The sequence below is a fragment of the Haemorhous mexicanus genome, chromosome 7 (genome assembly GCF_027477595.1).
Source record: "Haemorhous mexicanus isolate bHaeMex1 chromosome 7, bHaeMex1.pri, whole genome shotgun sequence".
Lineage (NCBI taxonomy): Eukaryota > Metazoa > Chordata > Aves > Passeriformes > Fringillidae > Haemorhous > Haemorhous mexicanus.
This window is the reverse complement of record NC_082347.1, coordinates 40,286,132-40,312,329: the sequence shown is the minus strand read 5'-3', so window position 1 is coordinate 40,312,329 and position 26,198 is coordinate 40,286,132. Positions and strand designations below refer to the sequence as shown.

Below are 26,198 nucleotides of genomic sequence, written 5' to 3'. Positions count from 1 at the left end.
GTATCCAGAGTGAGTAAAGGTGATAGGTCAGAAAAGCAAAACAAACCCTGTGGCAGCTGTCCATCGGGTTAGAAAGTTCTAGACTGCCTTGTAACAAAGAACTTGTGATTCCTCCTGAGCTATGGCTGAATGCCTGCTCCTCTGAAATCTCAGGGCCTCTGAGACTGATGTTTGCCTGAGCAAAAAATCATTCCTAGCCTGAAAACAGTCCCATCCCTTATTGGAGTTCTAGATGCTGAGAATTTTCAGTTTTCTGTGCTCACACGCACCGACCCCCAAGAGAACACTGCACAGACCTGAGGCCATGGAGAAGCTTCCAAAATTGATTGATAGCACTGGGATTGTGGGTGTGGAGTTTGGATAGAAGTGTGTGACATCACAGGGTGGAAAAGTTAAGAGTTTGTGGTTTTAGAATATAGCAATATATATGGGGGAAGATGGAGGTTTTAGAGCAGAGGCTGGTCCTTCTTCACCTTCTGCCCCATGGGTTTGGGTGGTGTTTTGTAATTGGACACAAAAGTCCACAGTGCAGACTCTGAGTAATCAGTTATTGGGTTAAAAGTGAAAATAATTCAGGTGTCATTTCTTAATTGGATAGTTTAGCCTTAAAAGGCCTTGTAACAAGAGATAGTTGGGCATTTTGTAATTGTTAGTGAAATACTGCAGAACTCACTGCTGAGAGATTGCAACATTGATAAAAAATAATAAACACCTGAGTTTGAACCTGAACTATCCACTCAAGTGCCTTCAATCCCAACCCCCACAGAGGTGGAAAAAGAAAACCCAAACCCATCAATCCCTCCATTATCAGTGGTGACAAGGCCAGGTGCCCACCCAGCCAAGGGCAGCGCTGGCTTTAAGGTCCCTTCCCACCTAACCAGCATTGGGTTTTGACTTTCCACCTCGTCCCTCCAGCAGAACCCCCTTCAGGTGTCCCAGGCTGCAGAGGGATGGCAGCAGGGGCAGGGGCAGGGGCAGGGGCAGGGAGCAGAGGCTGGGCTGTGCCTGCTCACCGTGCTGGGTGAAGAGGTCGCTGTGCACGATCTCGATCAGGCAGTAGAGCTTCTGGATGGTCAGGCGGCTCACGGGCACGTTGAGGATGAACTCGGTGAAGAGCTTGCTGCACACACAGGGAAGGCAAAAATCCATCAAACAAAAGCAGAACTCCACTAAATAATCCAGCCAAAAACCCATTAAAAATCCAGGGAAAAACAACTGGACACAGTCATCCATGAAGAACCCGACACACAACTTCCTGCTCTTGGATGAGCAAACTCAACTTTTTTGAGGTATTAAAAAAAAATAAATACAGAAATCAGAGAATCATGAATAGTTTCCAACAAATTCCTTTAGCTTTTAATGTCATTTCTTTTGTCCCCTCCCTTTTATTTCAGTTTTAGATTCTTTGTCCATGTTTCATTTAAGGTTTTAGATGTCAAGTTTTCCTTGCCTGTGCTTCACATCATCAGCACACTTGTCATTATGGATGCCAAAAATAAGGTGATAATTAACATTGTAAGCTACCAACAAAAATAATTAATAATTAAAAAACACAGAAATGGACATTTTAGGAAAAGGTACCATCACACTCATCAGCTGAGCTCCCACTTCATATTGACAAGACTTTTCATTAATTTTCCATCCCCTCCCAAAATCTTGAGTTCTTTGATTTTCCTATTGAGATTTAAGTCAACCTCAATTTAAATACTTCCAGTGTTTAATTGTAATTTTGATTGGTAATACGATAGAAAAAAAAAGTAATATTTGGGCTAAAACAGGCCAAGTCCTGCATTTTCCTTTCTCTTTTCCCAGGAATTTTGATATCACATACCACAATTATTATTTAGTCAGGAAATTCTACAAATCTGGATTTCCTAAGCCCAGGGAAGTGTAGATGTCAAACACTTCACAGCCCCAGGCAAGCAGAAGGTAAATGCCAGGTTCCTCAGGCCACTGGAACGTTGGACTAAGATTTTATTTATTTTATCCCTGCTTTATCTCTCTTCCTCCATCTGACAGATCAAGACCATAAAAATAAAGCCAGACAAAATTTAGAAGGGTTTGTGCAGTAAAATCAGATTTAAAATGTTTTTTTCAGTTTGTAACACCACCATAAAAAATAAAATTGTATTTTTCTCTTTAAGCTAAAAGTTCTGCTGAGATATCAGTTATTATTTGGTTTTTTTCTTTTTTTTTTTTTCTTAAATATCCTGTCATGGTCCTTTTTATTTACTAACAACACTGTCATGTTTATGAGCTACTGAGACATCGATCCAGCAACTGAATCACGGAATTATTTATTATTTTATTATTTACATGAAATTTATACATGAAAGAGGGAAGCATCATGGTCCAGCTTAAGAGTTTTGATGGCAGCTGCCTGATTAATAACTCTTGCTAATGGTTTGCACTGCAAAGTTTGTCAGGCATTTGTTAGACATTATTTTTAAAAATAAGCTCTTTGTATAACCCTTAAAAATACCTGCAAGGGACAAAAAAAAAAAATGCAATAAAAGCAAAGTGGTAAAATTTCTTAGGTGATCCATATTTCACTGTCTCAGTATATATTTTATATTTTTATATATTTTTGTATCTTTATATATAGAAGCAACAGGTAAAAATGGAATATACAGCATATGTTTTTATGCTTATATATATATATATTAAATGTATTTTATATATTTGTGTGTATTGATATATATCTTTATAAAATAAAATTAGCACTCTACACTTAATTAACTCCACTCACCTGAGCTCCTTTGGATCAAACACTAATTTCACATCATTGACAATTGCTGGCAAGTATTTAAGTGCTGCACCCTAAAAAAAAAAACCAAATTACCAAAATTAACGAATTTAAAGGTGATGCAAAGACTGCAAGAAGAGAATCACTCACAAGGAGGTGACTTTGGTTTTACCATTTTCTGTGACACCAGAGCTGAAATTCAGCAAAAATTAAACTTTCAAACTGATTTAAAGTAAAACAGAGGCATGAAATGTACATAAACTGGGGAAACCTGGACCAAAATTAGAGATTTATAAGCTCCTTCCAACATTTTATAGAAACCTTTTGGTTCCTCTAATCCCTTTATCCCCATCCTCTGTTGAGCACTTTCTCATCCTCCTCCTCAGCCATGCTGGAGTTGTTTGGGTTTAATTTTCACTCCACTGCTTAAAAATTAAACAAAAAACCTAATTAGCATTTTTCCCTGCAGTAAATTCTTGGTAGCCACTCATGAAACCCTGGCTCTTCCCAATTCCCCTTGAACTCACAGCTGCCACTGCACAGCACATGAAAGAGCTCAGAAGACACAAACAGATGTTTAATATTTTAACTGTTTGTAGGGATTTTTACTCATTTTATCTTCTTCTTAGGAACAATTCCTAGGTATGGCGTGCACTGAGCAACAGACTAGGAGAAAAAAAGACTCAAGAGTAATTGAAATGTAAACCAGAACAGCCAGACTTGTCTGCCTCACCTTGTGTTTTAGCAATTAAATCAAATTGTTTGGTAACAGGTGTATTTCTGCCTGAGAAGAGGCAGGGATGGATGGGATATTGGGAAGGAATTGTTCCCTGGGAAGGTGGGGAGGGGCTGGGATGGAATTCCCAGAGCAGCTGGGGCTGCCCCTGGATCCCTGGCAGTGCCCAGGGCCAGGCTGGAGCAGCCTGGGACAGGGGAGGTGTCCTTGCCAGGGCAGGGGTGGGGCTGGGTGAATTTTCAGATCTTTCCAACCCAAGCCCCTCTGTCACTCTGTGATGTGAGAAATGATTGCAATTTCCACCCCCCAGCCTGGACACACACGTCCCATCCCAGGTGGTTTCTGCAGGCAGAAGAGCCACAGGAGGAGAACAGTCTTGAGGAGCCCACACAAACCCAACTCCTTTCTTTTCCAAGAGCTCCCCTTTCCTGCCACAACCCCTGCCATTCCACCCCAAGCCCAGAGCCCTCAAAAGCAACAAACCAATGCTGTGGTGGCACCCAAGGAGAACCTCAAGAGGCCACCAAGGCCAAGACCCCTCTCCAAAGGGAGCCCCCAGCCTGTCCCTGAGCTGGATGAACATCTCAGAGCACCCAGTTCTCAGTCACAACCACTGAGGCTGCCAGGCTGGACCACCAACCACCCCACACCTGCTGCAAGGACTGCTGAGCTGGATGAACATCTCAGAGCACCCAGTTCTCAGTCACAACCACTGAGGCTGCCAGGCTGGACCACCAACCACCCCACACCTGCTGCAAGGACTGCTGGAATTCTGCAAAGGGAGCAGTGATGGATGAGGGCTCTAATGACCAGTCAGGAACCACAGGCAGCAGTGGGGGTTTATTTGCTGATCATTCACATGCACAGAGCCATAAATGTTTAGTAACACATCTTAAAAGGGAGCTTGCATTTTATATCTTGAATTAAAATTTCACACCGAGCGTAAAAATTAACACTTGAATGGCTCTCATGAACTACTAGTGGGGTAAAACTATTTACAACAGCCATTTACAGCTTGGAGCTGCAACAATTAGCAGTAACTGAGGGTCTACTTTATGGACAAACCAATTAAAGTTTAATTCTGGAGATTTAAAGAAGATTGTGGAAGTATATTTCCCAAGTTCCCACCTCAGCTGGCTCGATTATGTGACAAGATGATCAGACTGCGAGGCTGTGCAGCCCTGTGATTAAATCTGTATTTGTGCAAGCCAGAGGGCTACTAAAATAATTTTTTATTGGTATTAAATCATGTGGAAGGGCACCTCTTGCTGTAGATCTTACTCTGCTCAAGCTGCAGCTGAAGTAGATTTTCTGTGAGCAGTAGCTCCATTGCAATGCTGGTTATTCCCAGGACACTGCAAAGCATAAATGAGGAATAATAAATGCAGCAGATAAAAAATAACCCTGCTCTTGTCTTTCCATGTAACATCAGGAAAAAAATAAGCATCTGGTTTGGGGAGGTTTTCTCCAATTGAAAGAAATTAAATTAATTACTTTTCACTCTTGATCAGCACTGGACAAAGGTTCCAATTCCTCATTTCCACAAGAAGCACACAGCAAAGGAAGCCCAAAATCTTAATTCCATGGTTACAAAGGGATGCCTTCAGCACTTGAAAATTCCAACCAGCATTAAAAAACCACAGTAGTGAGGAACCTCAGTGTTCACTCCAGCAGTTTTCTGCAGTAATTTCCCTGTGATCACAGAGAAGCACACCCAAAGCTGGCCAGATCAGCCTCACACACACACTCAATAATTACACACAGTTTCAAGCTGGGCTGCAATAAAAATCTGACTGCCCCAAGGGGCTTCTCTCTTTGTGCAAAACCAGTGACAAATTATTCCCACCCTTATCAAGGCACAAAATCAGTCATTTCCAGTACTACAAAGCACACAAATAAAGCAGCAAAGGGGAAGGATGAAAAGGAGTGAAAGCAGCAATGAGCCAGTGTGTGGCATAAATAATGGATATATTCTCCCTGAGCTGAATTTCCTCACACACTCACTGTTCTCTTGGCTGTGGGGTGTTATTGGGATTTTATTTTTTTTGCCCAGGCTGTGATTCACACGGCTCAGCATGACATCAGCAAGGCCATGGCAGCCTGCAGCCAACTCAGAGATGCTGTGGCTCATCCTCTCCATCCCAGCCACACAAACACACATTAATTTCCCCTCCATGAACACCATATCCATGTGTAAAAGGAATTATTCCACAGAAAGTACAGGAAGAACCACGAGCTGACACTCCCTCTGAGCAGGAGCTGCCAAGAGAAGCCATGGAGCTGCTCAGTGCCTCAAGGATACCTTTAAAAACTGTGAAAAAAGGCAATTAACTGGGCCAAGAAACACAACTCACTAACTGAAAATACTCAGGGCCAGAAAAGTCAAAGCTTTGCCTTAAATGGAATAAACAAAGCAATAATTGATGGGCACTGCTCCCTGCACAGCCCATGCAGGGGATGGCAATTCCCAGGATTTCTCCTCCCTTCCCTAAATCATCCCAACCTGCTCTCTCTCTGGAGCAGGACCCTTTGATAAATTCCAGATAAATTCATTGATGGGCTCCTAATGACCTCACAGCTAATTGTGCCCTACTCAACTTCTCCACATCACCTTGGTGTGGAAGAACAAATGCAGGGCTGGTATTAAAAGATCATCTGAGTGCAAAAACCCTTCAGATGTGGTAAAAAAAGCCAGAACAAGTAAGATCAGGAGCAATGGAATTGTTCTTTCCAGCAGTGGTCCCTCTGAACATCAATTAACTGAACAGCTAATTGTGTTCTCCTGAACCTGCCCAGAGCTGGCAGGGAGGTCACGTTTGTGTGGAAGGAACCAACTCAGTGTTGGTATGGAAAGATCATTTGAGGAGGAAAAAAACCCTTCAAAAAGGCCAGAATAAATAAGATCAGGAGCAATGGAATTGTTATTCCAGCAGTGGCCCCTCTGCAAATCAATGATGAGTCCCCTGCACTGCCCACACTGCTCTTTTCTCACTTATAGTTCATTTCCAGACAGGTTTGGTGAACTAAAAATGGGTAAAGAATGGGATCTACCCTGAGAAAAATTAGCACATTGCCCAGATCTAAAAGTTCAAAGAGCTTCCATGACTAAAAGTTTATCATCTGAATTATTTAGCCTGATTCTCCAAAAGGAATTTTTCTGGCAGTTTTTTGCTGGGTGGGGAAAACCTCAAAAAACTTCACTTTGACACTTGAATATTGAAATAAGTGCAAGCTTCATTTATTTATTGGGACAGAATGTAGCCCAACTTCTAAAACTACCAGGAGGAGCTGCTTTCCAAGGAAATTTCTGGAGTTTTTAATTTCTTCACACAAGGATGAGAGGACAAGTAAAAGCCTTTTCTTTGTGTCATCAGGCAAAGAAAAACACATTAAAATACAACAGGGAAAGCTTGCTAAATACCTTAAAGTATTTCTAATATAATTGTGGGTAACAGAAAAATGAGTTTTACTCATTTAGTTTTCTTTGTTACACAGTTGAGAATATGGTGAGATCTCTCAACAGAACAGTGAAATCACCTGTGTGATAAATACAGTGGGTCACTGGTGAGGGAAAAGCAAGCAGGACAGAAAAAGAATCTTCTAACAATGGAAAATTATCCCATTCTTGGGTTTATAAATGGAATGACAAAAATAATTGTCACAAAAGCTTCTCTGCAGGAGCTGTTTAAATAAAAACTAACTTAAGGTTGTCATCAGATTGACCAAATGACATTTGCAAAGTATTAAACAAAATGGATTTGGAGCAGAACACCACAGCTTTTTTCTGGGGTTTAAGTTCAGCTCTTTGTAGCCCATAAAAGCAAAAAAAAAATCCTTAATTTAAAACTGTCATTTTCCAAAGCCATTCTTTTCCATCAGCACACCTGACCTCCAAATTAAGCACAAAACCCCTGTGCCAAATACATGATATCCTTCTGAACTCTTTTGTCTGACACAGCAATAAATTTGTTTCACCTGACTCCATTTGAGAACATTATTTTAATGTTAATTTTCATCCTTTGTGCCATTCACAAAGCACCTCCCTTCCACCCCAGCATTATCTTGGGTGCCATTCCATTAAACTCATCCAAGCCAAAGCCCAGTCAGCAGCTGCATCAAACAATATCCAGGAACACCTAAATTCAATATTTGAGATTTGCCCCAGCCTAGAGCAGTTATTCAGCTCCCAGACTAAAGCAGCTTTTAGCCCAGTTGCAAAGCAGCACCTTGGGCACTAAATTCAGTGTAAAACAGCCCAATTTCAGGCTAAAAACCAACCCAATTCAGGGTAAAACCAGCCCTAATTCCAGGCTAAAAACCAGCCCTAATTCCAGGCTAAAAACCAGCCCTAATTCCAGGCTAAAAACCAGCCCTAATTCCAGGCTAAAAACCAGCCCTAATTCAGAATAAAACCAGCCCTAATTTCAGAATAAAACCAGCCCTAATTTCAGAATAAAACCAGCCCAATCTCAGGCCAAAAACCAGCCCTAATTCAGGCTAAAAACCAGCCCTAATTCAGGCTAAAACCAGGCCAATTTCAGAATAAAACCAGCCCTAATTCAGAATAAAACCAGCCCTAATTCAGAATAAAACCAGCCCTAATTCAGGCCAAAACCCAGCCCTAATTCAGGCCAAAACCCAGCCCTAATTCAGGCCAAAACCCAGCCCTAATTCAGGCCAAAACCCAGCCCTAATTCAGGCTAAAACCAGCCCTAATTCAGGCTAAAACCAGCCCTAATTCAGGCCAAAACCAGCCCTAATTCAGGCCAAAACCAGCCCTGATTCAGGCTAAAAACCAGCCCTAATTCAGGCCAAAAACCAGCCCTAATTCAGGCTAAAACCAGCCCTAATTCAGGCCAAAAACCAGCCCTAATTCAGGCTAAAACCAGCCCTAATTCAGGCTAAAACCAGCCCTAATTCAGGCCAAAACCAGCCCAAAGCACGATCACAAATAATTATATTTTGGAGATCCTTCCCACGAGGGTTCTAGAGACACAGAGACCTCAGGCCACAGCTGCAGTTGGTTACTCAGCTCATCTGAAGGGATGCCTATGAAGAATCCCACCTGCTGGAAAAGCCCTGCAGATTAACACAATTTTCTTCTCAGGCACCTTCCATTTCCCTGCCTTCATTTAAATACTTTTCTGTGGCTTTGGCAATAAATGTTGAATATTAAAGTACAGACTGGACACTGAGAAATGTGTTAGAAGTGAGCAGAATTCTTAAGAACCCACAGGCATGGGAGAATTCACATTAAAAAATGATCTCATCTTCCACCCCAGCTCTCTGTGGCCTCACACAGGATGATTTTATACACACAAAGTGCCCATACCTCCTAAATTCAGATTATTCAGAGCTCCCAGCCATCCTGAACAGCAAATATCAGAGGGGCCCTGATATTTTTGGGGTTTTTTTGTTTTAAAGTTGGGGTTGAAAATGTTTGAGATGATATTCTGTGTTTAGACTTAGATGTATATTATTTTTTATTTATATTACACTTTTACAAGTAATGAGTTCTACAGCATTCTATTAACAAGCTACAAAATGCCTAACTATCTTTCTCTAGAAGGTCTTTTAAGGTTAAACTGTCTAATTAAGAAATAACACCTTAACTATTTTCACTTTTAACCTAATAACCAATCCCTTGTGCCCTGCAATGCAGACTTTTCTGTTTAATTACAAAATAGCCCCCAAACCCATGGAGAAGGTGGAGGGCAAGGACCAGCCTCTGCCCTAAAAGCTCCATTTTGCTTTATATATATATATATATATATATATATATATATATATTACTGTATTCTAAACCCTTAAACCCCAAGTTTTCCACCACGTGACATCACACACTTCTATTCAAACTCCACAGCCATAATCCCAATTATCAATCAATTCTGGAACTTCCCCACAGCCTCAGGTCAATGCAGTGCTCTCCTGGGGGTCAGTGCCTGTGAGCACAGAAAGTCTGAAACTCTCAGTATTCAGGGTTCCAACATCTCCCCCTCTTGTTTGAATTATGAATATTGTTTTGAGAGTTTTGTTAAATTTTTGTTGGCTACATTAAGCAGATAAGCTATTATGTTTTATTATTTAAATATTCATTTTTGGTTGATTTATGGGTAGGACTATTATTTAAGCTAAACCAATGAAGTAATAAAATAGGAGCATGACATCTGATTTAGTTTTATAATTTTTTTTTGGATTTTTTATTAAGGTTTTTTTTTGTTGTTTTTTCTTAATTTTGTTTTGGGATAGGTTAAATGTAATTAAAATTTTAATGGTTTTATATTTTATATGAAATTTTGAATTGCAATATGATTTATGCTTTTGTTAATAAGGTTTCATTATATTTATTTTGATTATTATGATGATTTTTTTTTGTGTTGGAATAAAACCTTAAAGTATATAATTTTTTTGTGGGTGAAATATTTTAGGTGTAGGTTAGAATTTTTGTGCAATTTATGTTTGCTGAGAAGAGCCCAGCTCCCTCCACTGCAGGAGGAGCTTCTGTGCCTCCCAAGGGATGCAGGAATCCCTGCCTAAGGAATATCTGCAATTTTGAACCATCACTCCCAGGCTCCAGCTGAGTTCATGCTTCAGCAGGAGAAGGTTAAGGAAATAATTATCATGCACCAATTAGCAAGAGGAGGAATGAACCCAGGAAGGCTCAGCACACTTGTAACCATTAAAGATGCATGCAGCACCAAATGCTGCTCACCCTCCTGCAGCAGCTTTCACCCTCAAATGGTGCCTGGAAATGAAAGTGGAACCTCCCCTGCCCAGGCACTGCTGCAGCCACCCAGCACCAGAGGGGAATTTTTGGCATGGAGGGAACAGCCACAGCATGTCAGCTCAAATCACTGCTTGGACACCACCTTGGAAAAGTGCAAAAGGCAGCCCTGAAATGTCTGTCTCCACTGAAATACCAAAAAAAAAAAAAAAATCCCTAAAATTTTATTTAATTACCTAAAAAAGCTCCAACTTCTGCATTGTTTTGAACATTGTCATTTTTAGCAGCTCACCTGCCCAAATTCAAACCTACAGGACTGATTATAACCTGGGGTGAGAGTGGGTTTTAGTCATTCTTGCACACCAACATTTTAATTCCAACATGTTTGAGTATATAAAAGGCAAAAGAAATGAGGTGAAAGCACCAGCAGAGTGCTAGCAAAGCCCTGCTCAAACCACATCCCAAGATCCCATGGAATTTCACCTATTTATTGCTAAAAACCAAAGCTGAAGTAGTACCAGTAAATTTAAAAATAACCTTTTAATGTTATATATAAATATACATCTATAAAACCCCTATAAATTCCCCCCTGAGATTTTTTGAATGTCCATAATCTTAAAAGAGGTACAAATTCCAAGCCTCTTCTTATGCTCTACAGCCTTAAATCCTTGTACAATTCTGAGAGTTTTCTTTTAAAGAAACTTTTTTTTTCCCCCATGCATGCACACAAAGCCTTGAAAAACTCAAATTTTAAAAAAAAATTAAAAGCAAAATATTAAACAACTACAGTCAACAGCAGCTCATCAGCTTCCACAAGGACAGAAATATTTCAAGAGATAAAGAGGAATTCTTGCTAAGAACACAAGTCTGCAGTCTTTCATTCTGTGTCAGCTTGAAGGTTACTCCCCCAGCAGAGAGGAAAAAAAAAAATCCAGTCTATCCAGCCCAAAAAAGTTGGAAACATCTCTGAGAAAGTTTCCAGTGGCAGTTCTGCTCCATGGTGATAAACTGTAAAGGAAAATTCCAGTTTTTGCAAGGAGAAATGGAGCAGTGGGATGGGTGAGAGAAGCACCTGCCTTGTTTAATGTACAGCACCTTGATTTTCTGAGTAGGGTTTGCAACTTCTTATCTCTGTCCAAACACACTTTTTGTGTCTACACTTATTGAGCTCCCCCAATATTTATAAAAATCACTGGGAAACAAAGTCTAAAACTGCTACACAGCAAGATCTGCTGATCTTCCTGCACAACACAGGGACCTGGGGACTTACCTGCTTAAAATCATTGATCTTCCATAAAACTTCAGCAAATTATCCAACAGCACCAGAATTCCAGACTGCTTTGGGTTGGGAGGGACTCAAAGATGATTTTCCACCTCTGCCATGGCAGGGACACCTTCCCCTGTCCCAGGTGCTCCCAGCCCCAGTGTCCAGCCTGGCCTTGGGCACTGCCAGGGATCAGCCTGGGGCAGCCCCAGCTGCTCTGGGCACCCTGTGCCAGGGCCTCAAAGCCAACAATTCCCAGTTCCCAATCTCCCATCCAGCCCTGCCCTCTGGCAGTGGGAGCCATTCCCAGTGTCCTGTCCCTCCATCCCTTGTCCCCAGTCCCTCTCCAGCTCTCCTGGAGCCCCTTCAGGCCCTGCCAGGGGCTCTGAGCTCTCCCTGGAGCTGCTCCTCTCCAGGTGAGCCCCCCCAGGTGTCCCAGGCTGGCTCCATGGCAGGGATGCTGCAGCCTTTGGAGCATCTCCTTGCCCCCAGAGCCCCTCCCTGTGCCCAGCCCTGGTCCCCAGCAGTGTCCCCAGGAGATGCCAGCCGTGGTTGCTGCTCTCCCTTCCCCTCCTGGCTCTCCCAGCCTCCCTCAGAGGCTGCACCCAGCACATCCCTGCACCTGAGCTCTGGCCCTGGCTGCTTCCACAACCCCCTGGAACAACAAACTTCAGAAAGGACAAAAAAATCCTTTTAATTCCTTTGAAGTCCCCTCCTGAGGCTGGCAGCAATGCCTGCCCTGGTGCAAAGCCCAGAGCACAGGAGATCAGGGTTTCACTGCAGGGGAGGTGCAGCATTCCCAACCCTCTGCACCCCTCTGACCCCTTCCAGGGCTTTGGAACCAGCACAGCACCCAGGGGCTGCTCCAAGGCTCTGGGACAGCAGGTGACAGCAGGGTGACAGCCCTGTCACCCCCAGACCCTGCCCCTGATGGCTCCAAGGTGTCCTGCCCAAAGTGCCAGGACATGCAGGGATTCCTTCACTCCTCCTGACAGCAGTGTCCCCACCCCTCAGCTCAGGGAGCTCCAGCTGATGCTGCTCTCCCCCAGCAGAGATGGAGATGCTGAAGGAGGCCTCTAATGTCACCCCACAGTGTCCCTGGCACCTCCTGCAGCTCTGCCAGGCAGGGTGCACAGAACCCACACTCACTCTCCAAAAAACCCCACGTTTACCCACCCCTTCCACAGGTTTGTTCTCTGTGACAGAGGCACACATTTCTGGCAGGGTGCACAGAACCCACACTCACTCTCCAAAAAACCCCACATTTATCCACCCCTTCCATAGGTCTGTTCTCAGACAGAGGCACACATTTCTGGCAGGGTGCACAGAACCCACACTCACTCTCCAAAAAACCCCACATTTATCCACCCCTTCCACAGTTTTGCTCTCAGACAGAGGCACACGTTTCTGGCAGGGTGCACAGAACCCACACTCACTCTCTCCAAAAATCTCCATTCACATTTGCCCACCCCTTCCACAGTTTTGCTCTCAGACAGAAGCACACCTTTCTGCCTGGTGCTCACACTGCACAGCTCCAGTGGATACCTGAACATCATAAAAGCAATTTCACAAGCTGCAAAAAGCCAATAGCAGCAATGATGTGTTCTGAGAGCTCAGGAATTAGAGTCCAGAGGAGATGAAAGCAATAAATAATGAATGAAAGCTTGTCAAGGCTTCTGCAAGGCATCCTCAAGCACACTGAGCCCACCTGCCCATCCCTCAGAGCTTCACCTGCCACCCCCCACACACACACAGGAGCTGTGCCCTCCCCAAGCCTGCAGAGCTCTGGACCTGAAGAATGCTGCTGGGATCTCTCCAGTCCTTGCCAGGCAGTTTCCCTTCCTGCATCTCAGGTGAACACAACCAAATCCATTTTTAGCTTTTTTCCTTTTTTTCCCCCCCCCCACCAAGGTATAAATTGTTCAAGAAAAAAGCTCATGTTCATCTGCCTTCCTGCAGCAGGCCCTGCAAGGAGTCTCAGGAAAAGAAATCTCCCACTGCACTCCTGCAGTCTGCAAACTCCCTGTTTGCAAAACCCCAGGGAGCACACTGAGCCACAGCCTCCACCTGCCCATTTCCATTCAGGACAGATGCTTTGGCAATGAAATGAAAATACAGCTTTCCTGAAACGTGGAATATCCCCACTTTGTTATCAGATGATCCAGTCTTGGCCTCTCTGCTAAAATATTCCTCCTCAGCTGCTTTATCCCCACCATGTCCCTTTGCTGTGTGCTCAGCATGGCATCAGGAGCCCCAGAGCTCAGCTACAAAGGACTGGGGGCTTTGACTCAGGACTTTCCTGCTCCAGGAACTTCCCACTGTCTGTCTTTGCAACCACCTGAGCAGGAAGAGCCCAACTGTCCCCAAATCCCACCCCAAATCTCAGCCCCTTGATCATCTCTCAACTGATTCAGCAGGGCTGGGTCAGGGCTTTCCTTTTTTATAAGCTCTGGTTGGAAGCACAAGGAGAAGTTGAAGCTTATCAAACACACATTTAGGGCAGCCTCTGCAGTTTTCCATGATGAAAAAGATCCACTAACTTCTGTATCCAGCCTCCTCTGGAGACTAAACTCTGCCAGTCCTACAATTCAGAGCTTTTGCTCTTTGATATCAGCACCATTTGAGGGCACAGACCCTTTCCCAATTGCATCAGCCAATGTTCCCAAAAGCAGATTTAAAGGGACACAAAAAAAGGTGTAAGGGATGAAAGGTGGAGCTTCCAGCCTCTCTCATTATTAATTTTCCTTTTTAAAATATGTACTAGGGCTTAAGATCCTGCATTGAAGTTCCTGAACAGCCTCAGATACAAATAAATACATTAAAATATGAGGATCTACACTGTCAGCAGCATCTTAAGAATAATGTCTTAAAAACACCTTCACTTTAAGGTTATACAAGTTAAAAAAGCCAAATACCACTGAACCCAAACTAAGTTCTCTTTCTAAAATTAAAGTGAGGGCTTTGAAGCAATTAAAGGTTGGACTCAATGACCTTAGATGTCTTTTCCAACTTAAGTAATTCCAGAATTCTATAAATTTACTTGCTCAAAGAAAGCTCTTCACACAGTCACAAAACCTTTAGCAGAAGCACCAAGAATTACCCTTGATTAAAACAAAGCTAGCTTTTAAGCACAAATAAGCAAATTTTTCACTTATTGTGGCTGGGGATGCAAAACTGGAGATGTGGGAAGCACAAACCTTCACTATGACAGTCTGGTCAGAGTTGCTGCTCATCATCTCATTGATGGACTTAAAGAGCTGCAGCAGAGACTCCCTGAAGTCTGCTTCTCCTTTGTTTTCATACAGCCTGAAAAACAATTAGGTGTCATCAGCACAAACCACAATGGAAATGCTGTTCTAAAATATCTGCTGGTTTTTTTTAACAATCAGATGACAAATGGCCACTTTGTCTTACATTTTCTCAAGAATTTTTATGACTTTCTTCACTGAATCAAGAGCTTTCTTACAGGAAAACAAAAAAAAAAAGCCAAACCCAGGACAAGACAGACTGGCCAGGCTGGGCCAGCAGGAGGAAGAGATTTTTATTGTGAAATGCCACATGCAGCAGTGCTGCTCCAGTCTCTGGTGAATCCCTGAGCAGTGCCCCAGCTCCCTGTGCCAGGGACAGCCTCTCCACCCTGCAGATGCCTGCCAGGACCCTTGTGCTGATGAAGCCAGAAAGCAGCCAGCCAACTTGCCAGCAATCATTAAAATCTACCAGGGGCCCAAGGTGAGTGACCTTAAACCCTGGGCAAGAAAGAAAGGAAAGAAATAAAGAACCCATCGACCCTCTCTTTGCTAAGAAGAGACATTTCTCTCCTGTGGGAAGGAAGCACTGAGGTTAAATTGTGTTTCAGCACTAATTTCAGGCTCAGTTTGCCATGGAGTCAGCACAGCTGACACAGAGCAATGACTCAGCCCCAGCTCAGCTGCAGGAGCAAGGTCCCTGTGCCCCCAGGCAGATTCCTCACAGCTGAGCTGCCCACTGAGAGCCCCCTCTCCCTCTCCCAGATGCTTTCAGGGGGGTAAAAACTGCACAGAGGCACCTGAGCAACACAAGAGGCCAAAAAAACACAGCCAAGGTGGAGAGCTTGGGCCACTGGTACAATGAGTGCTCCTGGAATTCCCTGCAGTGGTTTAAATGCAGAACCTGCCCTGCTCCAGGTGTAGGATGGCACAGTCCCCACTGGAAAACCAAGGGGGACACCAGCACTGGCTCCACATCATCCTTGAAAACCTCCCCTCCTCAGGCAGCACGTGGGGTTAGTCAGACTTAACATGGCCCAACAAAGGGATCCAGATTAAATCTGAACAGGGGGAGTGATAAACAGCACATGGACTTCCAGGCCAGGCTGGGCAGGGCTTGGGGCACCTTGGGACAGTCAGAGGTGTCCCTGTCCATGGCAGGGGTGGGAAGAGTTCAAGGTCCCTTCCTGTCACTGTGATATTTTCTGAAAAATCCTCTTTGCCCAGGATTTTCTCCTGGGAAGCTGAGAAGTCTCAGAGAGGAATGAAAACAAGAATGATCTGATTGCTGCTCCTGCCTTTGCTGCTTTGGGATGTGGCTGTGACATTGTTTACCAACAGGTGAATGTTGGATTGGTTCCATGTGAATTGTGTTGATTTAATCACCAATCCCAGTCCAGCTGTGTCAGACTCTCTGAATCAGTCAGGAGTTTTTATTATTCATTCTTGTTATGCCTTCAAATGTCTCCTTTCTCTTTCTTTAGTATAGCATTCTTTTCTATAATACAATAAATCAGCCTTCTGAGAACCTGGAGTCAGATTCTCATCTCTCACCTCATGCTGGGGACCTCCCAAACACCACACCTTCCCACCCCAACCACCCCACAACTCCTTCCCCCAGTCAAACCCCACCTTTACCCAGTCAGCTCTGGTGGATCAAGAACCTCACCCAACAACAACTGGGCTTCCAAAGCCCTCCCTGGTGCCCCTGGCTCTGCTCCCCACAAACACCTGGCACCAACACCCACTGCAGCAGCTCCCAGCACGAGTTCAACTCCCCTTCCCTCTCCTCCATTTTCTCCTGGAATTAAACCCAGTTAGGAAGGTCTTGAATGTAGTCTGCAGCTCAGAAAGGGAATTTCATCCAAGAATCTGCTAGGTACAACTCTTGTACAATTTTTTCGTGTTCCAAGATCAAAATCATGGAATGGTTTGGGTGGGAAGGGATTTTAAATCAAGTCCCACCCCAGCCATGGGAGGGACACCTCCCACTGCCCCAGGCTTCTCCAGCCTGGCCTGGGGCACTGCCAGGGATCCAGGGGCAGCCCCAGCTGTTCAGGGCCTGCCCACCCTCCCAGCCAGGAAATCCTGCCCAATATCCCATCTAAAGCTACATTCTGATGGATCACACACTGCAGCTGGAAATGGGCTTTTCTTGGGATAAACACAGAGCTCAGGAGGTTCCTGCTGCTTTACACTGAAGTTCATGGGAATCATTTTTAATGCTGTGCCCATAAACCTTGGGAAGTCCCAGCTATGAAAAAGCTGATTTTAACCTGGACACAGAGGAAATAAATACTGCTGGAAAAAAAAAAGCCCCAAACCACTAAATTGTGTTACTTTGCTGTGCACACTTCTATTCCCCTTTTAGGCTTAAACTGGGGGTTATGCAGGATAAAAAACTTAACAAGTTTTTGTGTTGATGTATAATGGATTTTAGTGTCCCCCTGAACAGATTAGAGAGGTGAAACTTATACCAACAGAAAAACTAACTGAACTTGACAGCCCAATAAATCAAAGTGCTTCAGACAAAAAGCTCTGCCTTTCAAAAGGGAAGTTATAATAAAAATAAACAAGTCAGTCACAAATGTGTTCCTACTGTCAGTTAATAACATCTATTTATTTAATATACCTGATAAAGCACAAAATCTCTGCAGCTGTGAGAAATCAAGGTTTACACCAGGTTGATGCTTCTAGCACTGCCTGGAGGATTTTAAGACTGTAGTAAACACACCACAAGCACTGGGATCACTACTGAGGAAATCAGAGAGATTTCTAAAGGTCACTTGTAATATTTTGCCTTTATCAGCCTTTGCTATAGTGAACAAATAGTTGTTCCACCAGGCTTTAAGTGGATGAACTTCCATGGATTTATCCAGAACTCAACTGCTAAAATGCTCCATCCATCCATGGAGCCCACCAGCCTCTTCCTGAAGTTAAAAATATGCCACATTTTGGAATAAAAGCTTCAGCTTGCTGCTTGTGATTGCTCAGTGGAGCAGCAGCAATCCTGCATTTAATCACTCCAAATCACACCCCCCAGGCAGGGCTTCAGTCCTGCAGCAGAACAAACCACAGGCTCTTCCTGCATTCACTAATTCTGCTGATGAATCCCTTGGCATGGAGGGCTGGGTCTCACACTGGAGGGCTGTGAATTTGTGCTTCCCACAAGGAAATCCCACAGCCAGTCCTGGAGGGTCAGACTGTCTGTAAATCCAATCTGCAGCCAGAGGGAATTTTATTTTTTCTGTTTTCAAGTGATTTGTAGGCCCTGCTACAGCCTCAGTGACATCCAGTATTTTATGAATCTCACAGCAAGGCTCCTGCAGAAATAAATTCCAAGCCCTAAATTAGAGGAAAGGGTGGTGGAGATGGTAACTGAAGAGCTCTACATAAATCCCTTGCAATAAGGTTGTTCCCATTGCTAACAAGCAGTAAAAGGACTCAATCTAAGTGAAGAACCCATCAGCTTGGTTTATAACTTCTGTAAAATCTTGTGTATAAAACACAATACAGTAACAGAAGTCTCCCCAAACTGTGCCAAGCTTTAATTGTCCAGAGACCTAAACTATGATGATTTTACCAATTCCCTGCTCCTGAAAACACAGATCTCTGCTAAAGAGGGAAAACCCTTCTCCTGAAATAACTTCTCACAGCTTCAAGCAGCTCTAGACTAGTGCAATACGAAGCAGTTTTATCTGCTGGACTGTAAAATGTTGGCAGTTTTGGGGCATTATTGGCAGGGGGAGGTTGAACTCACTGGTTGAACAATATCCTGGAGCGGACAATGAACTTGAAGATGTATTCCAGGGCTTTCATGGCTTTGAAGAGTTGGTCAGTGATCCCACACTTCTCAGCATTGTCCACATAGGTTTTTAAAACCTTGGTCAGTTTCCTGTGTAAATACAAAAAAACCCACAAACAAGTTACAAGTATTCTCACAGAATTTCCATTTTGAAAGGTTTAAAGAAAAATGATGTGCTCACGAAGCTACAAAGTTAATTCTTCAACTAATACACTCACTGTGGTTTTGTTTTGCTGATAAGTAGCTGGTATTTATTCTTGAGCAAAAAAAGAAAAACCACAGACCATAATAACCTCATTTAACACACAAGCAAGACAACAAATCCCAGTAAGGCTGATTTTCTGCTGGATGTTCAGATTTAGGCTCTGAGAAACATGCTCCCACTAAAAATAATAATAAAAAAAATTATAAGAGCAATAAAAGTAATTAAATGAAATACAAGGATGCTGTTAGAATTAGCACAAAGTAGGAGTTTCTTCATTCAGCAAGGCTTCCCCTTTAGAAAGCTTTCCCATGGATTTTGGGCTGAAATTTGTAAAATTTATTTCTCAAAGTACACACCACCAGCTGGAAATTCTCTTCTTCCCCATTTTAAAGCCTATCAAACTCGAAAGTGAAACAATTTTCAAAATAATCCCATTCCAGCTCCCTCCCTTCCAATGAATATAAATCAGGGCTTTAATGCAACCACGAGCAATTCCATTTTAAATCATCCCAGCTCCAGTGCATGATCCAACATCCCCACTCCAAGTAAACAACTCCACATTATTCCCCACTACCAGAAAACAACACAGAGATCCTGCTGCCTGGGGATTTGCTGGAGCAGGAGCAAACTGCCTGAGAATTTCAAGTAAGCACTTAAATACTGCCAAGGCCACCTCTCTTTACTTCAGGGCTGAAGGCTGGGCTGGGTGATCTTGGAGCTCTTTTCCATGCTGGATGTTCCATGAATAAAAGGCAGGGAGAGGGCAGGGGTCTGTCACATCCATGGGGACACCTCAAGCCAGAATTCAGCTCCTCCCTGTCTCTGCCTCCCTGCCCATGAGGAAGGGAAGGATGCTCTCCATGCCATGAGAGGACCACCTCAGCTCTCTCTGAGAAGTGCAGGTGATGCAGGATGCTCCACAGGAGTGATCAGGGATCAAAGTATCAGCCTTGAGACTGCAGGCTCAAATCTTCTTTGGGAATTAAAGAAGGATCAGGTATTTTTTCAGAGAGGGCTAGGCACTGCCCCAAGGACGGTTTGGACAACATTTCCAGGGATGCCCAGGGTGGGATTTTGGGGTGTCTGTGCCAGGAGCTGGACTGATGATCCCTGTGGGACCTTCCAGCTCAGGATATTCTATGATTTTATGATTCTTCACGATTTTAAATCAACATTTTCAGGACCCTTGACAGAGGCTCTGCACCAGCAAAGGGCACCCCAGGCTTCCAGGTCTGGGTTTGCCTTCCCCCCAGCACTGCAAAGATAACCATCAGGTATTTTTCCTTCAGTCTAACACAGCAACAAAGATTCCAACTGTCAAAAACTACTTAAGACAACAAAAATAATGGACTTTTTTTGTGTCATCCACTGCCTCTTCCCCACACTGACAGTAATGTGGATAAATGGGGTACAGCGTCATTTAATGCACAAAAAAAACCCCAGTATTTGAAGCATCCTAAAAGGACATGATTTCCTTCCAATATGAGTGAGAATTGCTCTTGTTTTCCTTACAAAACAACTCCTGAAATTGTCAAATCCTCCCCTTCTTCATTACAGCACTATCAAAGCTTCTCCTTGCACAGGACTGAAAGTTGTACCAATTCATCTCAAGAAAGAAACAAAGACTACCCCCAGCCTTCTTCCAGACCCTCCCAAGCTCATGGGCACTTTTCTAATTAAGCTACATAAACAAGTAATTAAATGACATTACCTGGAAAAATTCTCCAAGTCACATTAGGAAAAATAAATTTTCCAACTCACGTGTAGGCCAGGGTAGCACTGAAATGCTTCTTGATGTAAGTCTCCAAGACAGGGTTGAAATGTTGAAATTTTCTGTCTGCAATCAGTCCAATGATAAATACCTGAAAAAAACCCATAATTAGTGTGTTAGTCTCCAAAAACCTTTAATTTTTGTCCATTCCCCTTTCTTCTCAGAGAAGAGACACCACTGACATTAACATCTCTGTTCTTGTCCTAAATTCTGCTGGTAATCCATTAAAATGACTGGATGTGAGTGCTTCCTCATTTCCTGGGAGGATGACATGACAGAATCCAACTCCCCCTGGATCTGAACCTTTAAATATAACTTTAGAATTAAACAATAACTCTCAGCTCAGATCTTTTCCATTAATAAATTGATTCTATCATTAATTCCCCATTTTTAGGAACATTTCAGACCCTCCCCACTGCAGACTCACCAAAGCATCAAACACCAAAGTGTCAAAGGTCTCACTCTCTGAGTTCTCCATCATGATGTTAAAAAGGGCATCCAGTGTGTCTTGAAGGAACTACAAAGAAACAACACAGCTCTCACCATGATTTCAAAGGAAAATCAAATTGAGATTCCACACAGGTTTCTACAGGTATTTTTGCTAAAATAAAGGCATTTTAAAAGTTAGCCAAAAAAAAAAAAAATTGGAAAATCCAACACTTTTCTTTTCAGCAGACGATTTTTAGTGAAGTTTATTATCTCTACACAGGTTATCAGTCCAACAGAAAAAATGAAGTCAGAAGTCACACTTGGCACACCTGGACAAGGACTTGAATCTGTGACAATGCTCCAACAACAACTTCCAAACTGCAGACTCACCACACGGTCACCAGGCCCATGCATTGCTGAGAATTTGGGAGCTCCAGAGCACAAACCACACAAGCAACTGAGTCTCATGCCAGGGAGGTGGGAGCTGAGCATCCCTGCTCAGGGCTGCAGCACAGCCCCAAATCCCAGAGGGATCCCACATGCAGCCATGGGAACAGAGCCCCCCACTGCTGCCCCAGCCCCAAACCTGCCCAGCAAGGTCTCCACTCCCCCTGCCTGGGCACCCCCATCTGTGCAGCACCAGAGGAAAAGCAGATTAGTGCCAGGGCTTCCAGTAAAGCTCAAGGACAAAAGGTCCCTAATTCCAGGAGTCCTGCCCAGAGCCAGGGATCCATGCAGTGCCAGAGATACTCATCAGTTCTGCTGGGATGGGCTTGTGCCTGAGCAGCTCCTTCCTCCAGCTGGCACAGACACACAGGGGCTCCTCCAGGGCACAGCCAGGCTGCAGCACAGCTCAGTTGGGGTTGAGAAAGAAGGGGTTAAATGTGGATGGTTCCAGCACATCTGTCTCAAATCATCCCATGGTGGTTTGGGTTGGAAGGGACCTTAAATCCCATCTAGTGCCACCCCCTGGGACCCCTTCCACTGTCCCAGGCTGCTCCAGCCTGGCCTTGGGCACTGCCAGGGATCCAGGGGCAGCCCCAGCTGCTCTGGGCACCCTGTGCCAGGGCCTGCCCACCCTCACAGGGAAATAAAATTTAAAATAAAAAGTTTTTGCCTTGTAGATGTGTGGGACTTGCAGGGGCTCCCAGGACGAGGTGAGAGATGAGTCAATCTGACTCCATGTTCTTAGAAGGCTAATTTATTTTAAATGTATTTATATTATATTAAAGAATGCTATACTAAAACTGTACTAAAGAACAGAGAAAGAATACAGACAGAAGGTTTAACAAGAATGAATAATAAAAATTTGTGGCTGATGCCTCAGAGTCAACACAGCTGATGATGATTGGTCATTAAGTAAAAATAATTCACAGGAAACCAATCAAGCATCCACCCGTTGGTAAACAATCTCCAGCCACATTCCAAAGCAGAAAAACAGGGAGAAGCAAATGAGATAATATTGCTTTTTCTCTGAGGCTTCTCATCTTCCCAGGAGAAGAATCCTGGCAAAGGGATTTTTCAGAAAACACCAGTGACGTGGATGAGACAGAGGGAAGAACATCTCAACAAGCAGAAGGGAATTGATCCTGAGGTTCCAGCTACAAGAGGCATTCCAGAGCCTGTGAGAGGAATGGAAAACCAGCCTGACTCCCACCTTCCTCCTTTAAAAATGTTTCCTTTAAAGATGTTCAGTGAGTGTCCTGGATCAAGCCTGACTCACCTGATCTCCTAAACCTACAGCCAAATGTCAGGAGTTAACCCCATTCACAGCTGAATGTCAAACTCCTTAAACCAACTGAGCACAGAGCCACAGCTCTGCTGCTGAGGATGAAAAACCCAAATTCTTGCAGCTGATCTTAGCCCAGTCCTGGGGAAGAGCCAGCTCATAATTTCACCACGGGGGCAAAAGGAACACATCACCTTCCCACAGCCTTACTCATCCCATTAAAGAAGATGTGCAAATAAAGCACATTAAAGGCTGGACTTGATGTTCTAAAGGTTGAACTCTGTGATCTCAGAGGTCTTTTCCAACCTAAATGGTTCTGTAATTCTAAATGATTCTGTGGCTGCTGCCAGCTGGCAGGGAGGGAAATGCAAAGCACAGCTCTGAGCCTTGACAGGAGAAGTTTCTCTCCTGGTCTGAAGAGAAGTTGCACTCTTGGGTCCCACACACTGAGCCCCCTGGAAGCCAAAGGATGGTTGGGAGGCTGATCAAGCCTTGATTCCACATTCAGGCACCTCAGCCTGACTTTCATGAGCAGAGTTCAAGCCTGAAATCTGTTCACCAGGACAGCAGGAAGAGCACAGCAGAGATGCTGCTGCTGAGTGAAGGGGCAGGACATCTCTCAGGTGGCATGAATAATTCCTGCACTATTAGTTTACATTCTCATACTGCACAGACTCTGCACAAATGGAGCCAGAGCCCCTGGGGAAGGCAGATAACATTTACAGCTTCCACACACTCTGGGAACAGGCACAGAATGGGGAGCTGGGCTCATCTCCACTCAAACAAATGAACACCAGTAGGCCCAGACCTTTTACTGGGAGTTTTAAAAACAGGCAAAGGCTTAACAGAAAAGAGGAATGGTTTTTATCACATCAATACTTTTTCTAAAGATATCCAGGCTGCTCTGGGCATTGTAGTTAAAAACGTGAAGGGCAAAGGGAGCTGGGGGAACAGAAAGGAACAGTTACAAACCAGATCCTGCAATGGAGCAGCCCCCACAAAGATGGAACACTGCTGCAACAGATGGAGAATGCAAGCACTGGCCTCTAAAAAAGGACAAAAATGGTGGTGGGAGCAATATTAAACACTCCCTCTTGTGCCCTCTGCATGATTCCAGCTGTGCTCAGACCCCTGGGAGCAGGAGAAGGAATCTCACTGGCTCCTGAGTGTGTGCCAGGTACAGAACTCACTGCAAAACTGCTTTTACTCCAACCCCACTTGTGGTGCATCCTGAGGAAACCCCTGACCCCCACCCAGCAGGAACATGCCACTGGGATGTCCCGTTTGGAGAGGAGGGAGAACTCCAAGGGGCAGAGCCATGGCAGTGCTCAGCAGGAGCCACGGGCAAGATTCTGCTCTCAAATCACCCAGAACAAAACCACAGCAAGCAGAACCTTCCTAAAACACAAATCTGTGGTACCCCACCTTGCCCCCCTCCCAGGAGGACAAAACCAGCATTCCCAGGTGCTGCTTGAAGTTACTTCAAGCTGAGGCTTCATTATGCTTCTGTTAAACAACTAAAAATCCCCTGAAGTAAGGAAACAACTCTCCAGGGTCACCTGTCCCCAAGAACATCTTTTGACACTCTTTTAGATTTGATTTATTACAACACCTTCAATAAAGTCCCAGCCTCCTCTTTTGCACAGCTAAACCTGTCTTGATGTGGCTCTCTGCAATCACTCAGTGGCCTTGGCAAATGTAAATAACTTGGCTCAGCTAAATGTTTCCAGAAGTGTTTTTTAAAAGAAAACAACAGCAGCACACACTGGGATTGCATTCCACATCCACAGATCAAAAATACATTTAACATCACCACGTAAGACTTCCAAGATGGTCTAATCTTGCAAAGAAAAACACCTTTTCTTCCTGTATCTGTATATAAAAGTTCACCAAAGTGCTAGGAAAAAAACAACCTCATTTTCAGAAATGTGCATTTGATGTGTGTTTTATCAGCTCTCAAACATCTGAAGTGTTCCTGGAGGGCAGGGAGAGGAGCATCAGCACCCTGAAGTTTGAGGTTCCTGGTTGCAACTTAACATGCAAATGAGTGCAGTGAGGTTGAGGGGGAAAGTGTGGGGAGCCAAAAAAAAGACACCTCAAAATCTGGGATTTTTGCAGACAGTAACTCATTACCTTGACCACTTCACCACCATCAACCTTCATCAGCTGCTTCAAGTTCTGGTGCAACAGGCTCGTGTTGGATCTCCACTTCAGCAGTCCCAAGAGATCAACTAGGAATGAAAAAACCCAACAATTATCTCCTGCAGGCTCTCTCCTTCCTCACTCTCCATCACCATGGGCAGGACAGAGTTTTATTTCCTCACTTCAGCCTTTCTCCCTGGACAACAAGGTATTTCTGGTACCCTCTGATGCTGCAGAAAGCTGGGACAATCCCTCTGCCCTGACAGAACTCTGAAAGGCTTTCAGAAAAGCAGCCAGCTTTTGAAATATCAGCAGGAAAATCTAGGCCAAGGAAGCCTGGTCCCTGGGTTTTTCATTTGCTGTACACAACAGTTGGGTATTCAGAAAAAAATGCCAAAATGAAATTAGTCAGCCACCAACACAGTCACATCTACAGGGCAGTGACTGTCCCAGCATTAATGGCTCCAGCCTCTCTGCTCTCCCTGCTTAAACTGAAAATAAAGCACAATGAAGCACAAAGAGTTGCAAACTCACTGAGAGTGGGGCAAAGCTGGGTGGTGACTACCTGCCAGAGCCCAGGCTGCTCTCTGAGGGCACAGCCCAGACCATGCCAGTGGTGTCATCCCCAAACCCTGCAGCCTGAAGCTGGTGTCACTCCCTGATCAGCAAGGGAATACAGGAGGCCAGCTCTCTCCATTTGCCATGCAAAGCTTCCTTTAGGGAAAACTCCTGGGGATGAGCTCTCAGTGGGGCTCCCCTGCAGAGCAACAGCTCCCTGGCAAACTGGGACCCACGGACCCCAAAGCCCAGCCCTGGGACCCACAGACCCCAAACCCCAGCCCTGGGACCTATGGACCCCCAAACCCCAGCCCTGGGACCCACAGACCCCAAAGCCCAGTTCTGGGATCCACAGACCCCCAAACCCCAGCCCTGGAACCCATAGACCCCAAAGCCCAGCCCTGGAACCCAGCAGTGCCCACAGACCCCAAAGCCCAGCCCTGGGACCTATGGACCCCAAACCCCAGCCCTGGGACCTATGGATCCCAAACCCCAGCCCTGGGACCCACAGAGACCCCAAAGCCCAGCCCTGGAACACAGAGACCCCAAAGCCCAGCCCTGGAACACAGAGACCCCAAAGCCCAGCACTGCCCACGGACCCCAAACCCCAGCACTGCCCACGGACCCCAAACCCCAGCCCTGGAACCCACGGACCCCAAAGCCCACACTCCTCCCTCCTTGGCCAAAGCAGCCCCAGGGGAAAGCTCTTCCCCATGAAAAGTCAGGTTTCAGCACAAAACAGAGCTCCCAGCAGCTCCTGCTCAGGAGCTTCAATAACAAACTGAGCACAGAGATCTCAAAGGTCTTCTCCACCTTCAGTGATTTTATGGCTACTTTAAAGACC

The 26,198-nt window shown here is 44.5% G+C and overlaps 1 protein-coding gene across 3 annotated transcripts in view; it reads right to left on the bottom strand.

Moving 5' to 3' along the window:
* Positions 1 to 26,198, bottom strand: part of DOCK1 (dedicator of cytokinesis 1) — a 278,288-nt gene that overhangs the window by 195,820 nt on the left and 56,270 nt on the right. For all 3 annotated transcript variants that reach the window (XM_059852216.1, XM_059852217.1, XM_059852218.1), the window contains exons 19-25: positions 24,788 to 24,885; positions 20,924 to 21,013; positions 20,487 to 20,587; positions 18,476 to 18,610; positions 14,668 to 14,776; positions 2,750 to 2,820; positions 1,014 to 1,120 (exon numbers count right to left, since the gene is read on the bottom strand). In XM_059852216.1, coding sequence (XP_059708199.1) covers positions 1,014 to 1,120; positions 2,750 to 2,820; positions 14,668 to 14,776; positions 18,476 to 18,610; positions 20,487 to 20,587; positions 20,924 to 21,013; positions 24,788 to 24,885 — 711 coding nt within the window. The remainder of the gene's footprint in view (positions 1 to 1,013; positions 1,121 to 2,749; positions 2,821 to 14,667; positions 14,777 to 18,475; positions 18,611 to 20,486; positions 20,588 to 20,923; positions 21,014 to 24,787; positions 24,886 to 26,198) is intronic.